The sequence below is a fragment of the Seriola lalandi genome, unplaced genomic scaffold (assembly GCF_002814215.2).
Source record: "Seriola lalandi dorsalis isolate HSWRI2012SDOR001 ecotype SW California unplaced genomic scaffold, Sedor1 jcf7180001974618, whole genome shotgun sequence".
Taxonomy (NCBI): Eukaryota; Metazoa; Chordata; class Actinopteri; order Carangiformes; family Carangidae; genus Seriola; species Seriola lalandi.
The window spans coordinates 1-1,870 of NW_019445284.1; the positions used below are offsets into that span (position 1 = coordinate 1).

Consider the following 1,870-nt stretch of genomic DNA (forward strand, 5'->3'; position numbering starts at 1 on the left):
TTTAATAATTTTTTTAAATTTTCTGCAAATTCTATTAAATCTGTGACGTGTTGTGAACTTTGACTTTTACTTATTTCTCTTTGACCGGAGTTTATTTTAGTTAAAGTCCAAACCGGAGCCTGTTGTTGTTGTTGTTGCTGTTGTTTAGATGAACCTTTAACCGACTCAGACTCACCAACACGTCTGACCAAACAGAGTTTAAATAGAAGATGTGGTTGATGTTGAACCTGAAGGATCAGAGACATCTCCTCAGATCACCTGGTTCAGTTCACCTGGTAACCATGGTGACGAGAGGAAACACAACATGACGACTCTGACATGTTTTCATTGATGTGATCATGTGACGGTCTGTGTCTGAGACTCCGCCTCCTGTGACATCAGCAGATGAACTTTAATTATGCCTGCACAATCTGAACATATCAAACATTTATTTCATTCATCCACTGATACATATAAAACACTATAAAATGTCACTCTGTAATACTGTGGAACATCACCTGCTTCATCACAAATAAACGGACTCCTCTCTGCACCTCCTCCCTGTGGTAAAAAAAAACAGAAGCTCCTCTTCACCTCCTCTCCTCTACAATAAGACCATTTTCTGTCAAAGAAAACAAAAGAGGAAACAAAAGCTCGGAGAATAAATAAATGAAAGTCACAGTTTGTCCTGATCCTGATCACTGCAGCTTCAAACAGGAAACAGGAAACAGCTGACGAACCTGCTGAGAGCTTCCACTCATCAGAGGCTGATTGTCACTAACATGAATCTGAGAACAGGTGAGAACAGGTGAGGTTTACCTGACACACTGTTTACCATCAACACACTCACCTGTCCACACCTTCTATCTGAGCATCAGGCCACTGGTCACACTGAGATGAATTCAAACTAATTAGCAGCTGGTTCGTTAAGCTGCTGATGTAAAGATGGTTAACATGAAGCTGCTGCAGAGACACAGGACGCAGGTAGAAATGAAACTTTGGCACAAAGAATGAAAGAGTGGCAGGAACACGAGTGAACAGTCTTCAGTGCATGGTGGAGGGAGGGAGGCTGCAGAGGGGGGGCGGACATGAAGACCAAGAGTTCAGGTTCAAGGGACGGTGACGTGGAAGGGACTGCCGGGGACGTTCTCGTCCCCCCACTTGACGATGAGGATGTAGCTGCCCTGCTCTTTGACGGTGTAGGTGATGTTGTACATCCTGTTGCCCATGTGTTTGACGTACACTTCCTCACAGGGCGTCTTGGGGCCGTGGACCCCCACCATCAGCATGTTGGTGCCTGCAGAGCCGAGGACAGAGAAACAGACCACAGTGAGAACCTCAGCTTTCATCTCCTTCACGTCTCGTGTGTTCACTTCCTGTCCTCACCTGCTTTGCTGCAGTCGACGGTGAACGTGTTCTTCTGACCCACGAAGGCCTTCGACAGGCCGGCGCCTCTGGAGATCACTTTACTGGCGTCTGAGGAGAACTTGGGTAAAGAGCCGAAGGCCCCGCCCATCATGGACGACTTGGTGACAGTTTCCACGAGAACAGACGACGTCTCGTGGAGACTGTGTCCCCCGGAGAGACGAGGTCCTGCAGAGACATTTAAAGACACATGAGATCAGTGGAAATGAAGTTCACAGCAACAACACACGAGTCCAGTTCACTTCCATCTGGTGCTGGTCTGCACAGTATCTGGAGAACCTAAAGGAGATTCTGTAGTTCCTCTATGTGGTTCTTGGGGTCAGTTAGAAGGTTCTCTGGGTCCAAAAGGTGGTTTGGTCTTAGAGGAGGTTCTAGAGGTCTTTGGAAGATCATGTGGTCTTTGAGCCTGAAGGAGACTTTAGGCATCTTCTAGGTTCTTGTAGTTATTGATTCTGGTCCAGTCCAA

General features: G+C 46.7%; 1 protein-coding gene across 1 annotated transcript; it reads right to left on the minus strand.

The window, feature by feature from the left end:
• Window positions 1-411: 411 nt before the first annotated feature.
• LOC111654338 (filamin-B-like) lies at window positions 412-1,572 on the minus strand (the record flags this gene model as incomplete). Its single annotated transcript, XM_023405314.2, has 2 exons — window positions 412-1,276; window positions 1,366-1,572. Coding segments are annotated over 2 exons (395 nt in total), but the record flags the coding sequence as incomplete, so codon positions are not given.
• Window positions 1,573-1,870: the final 298 nt, after the last annotated feature.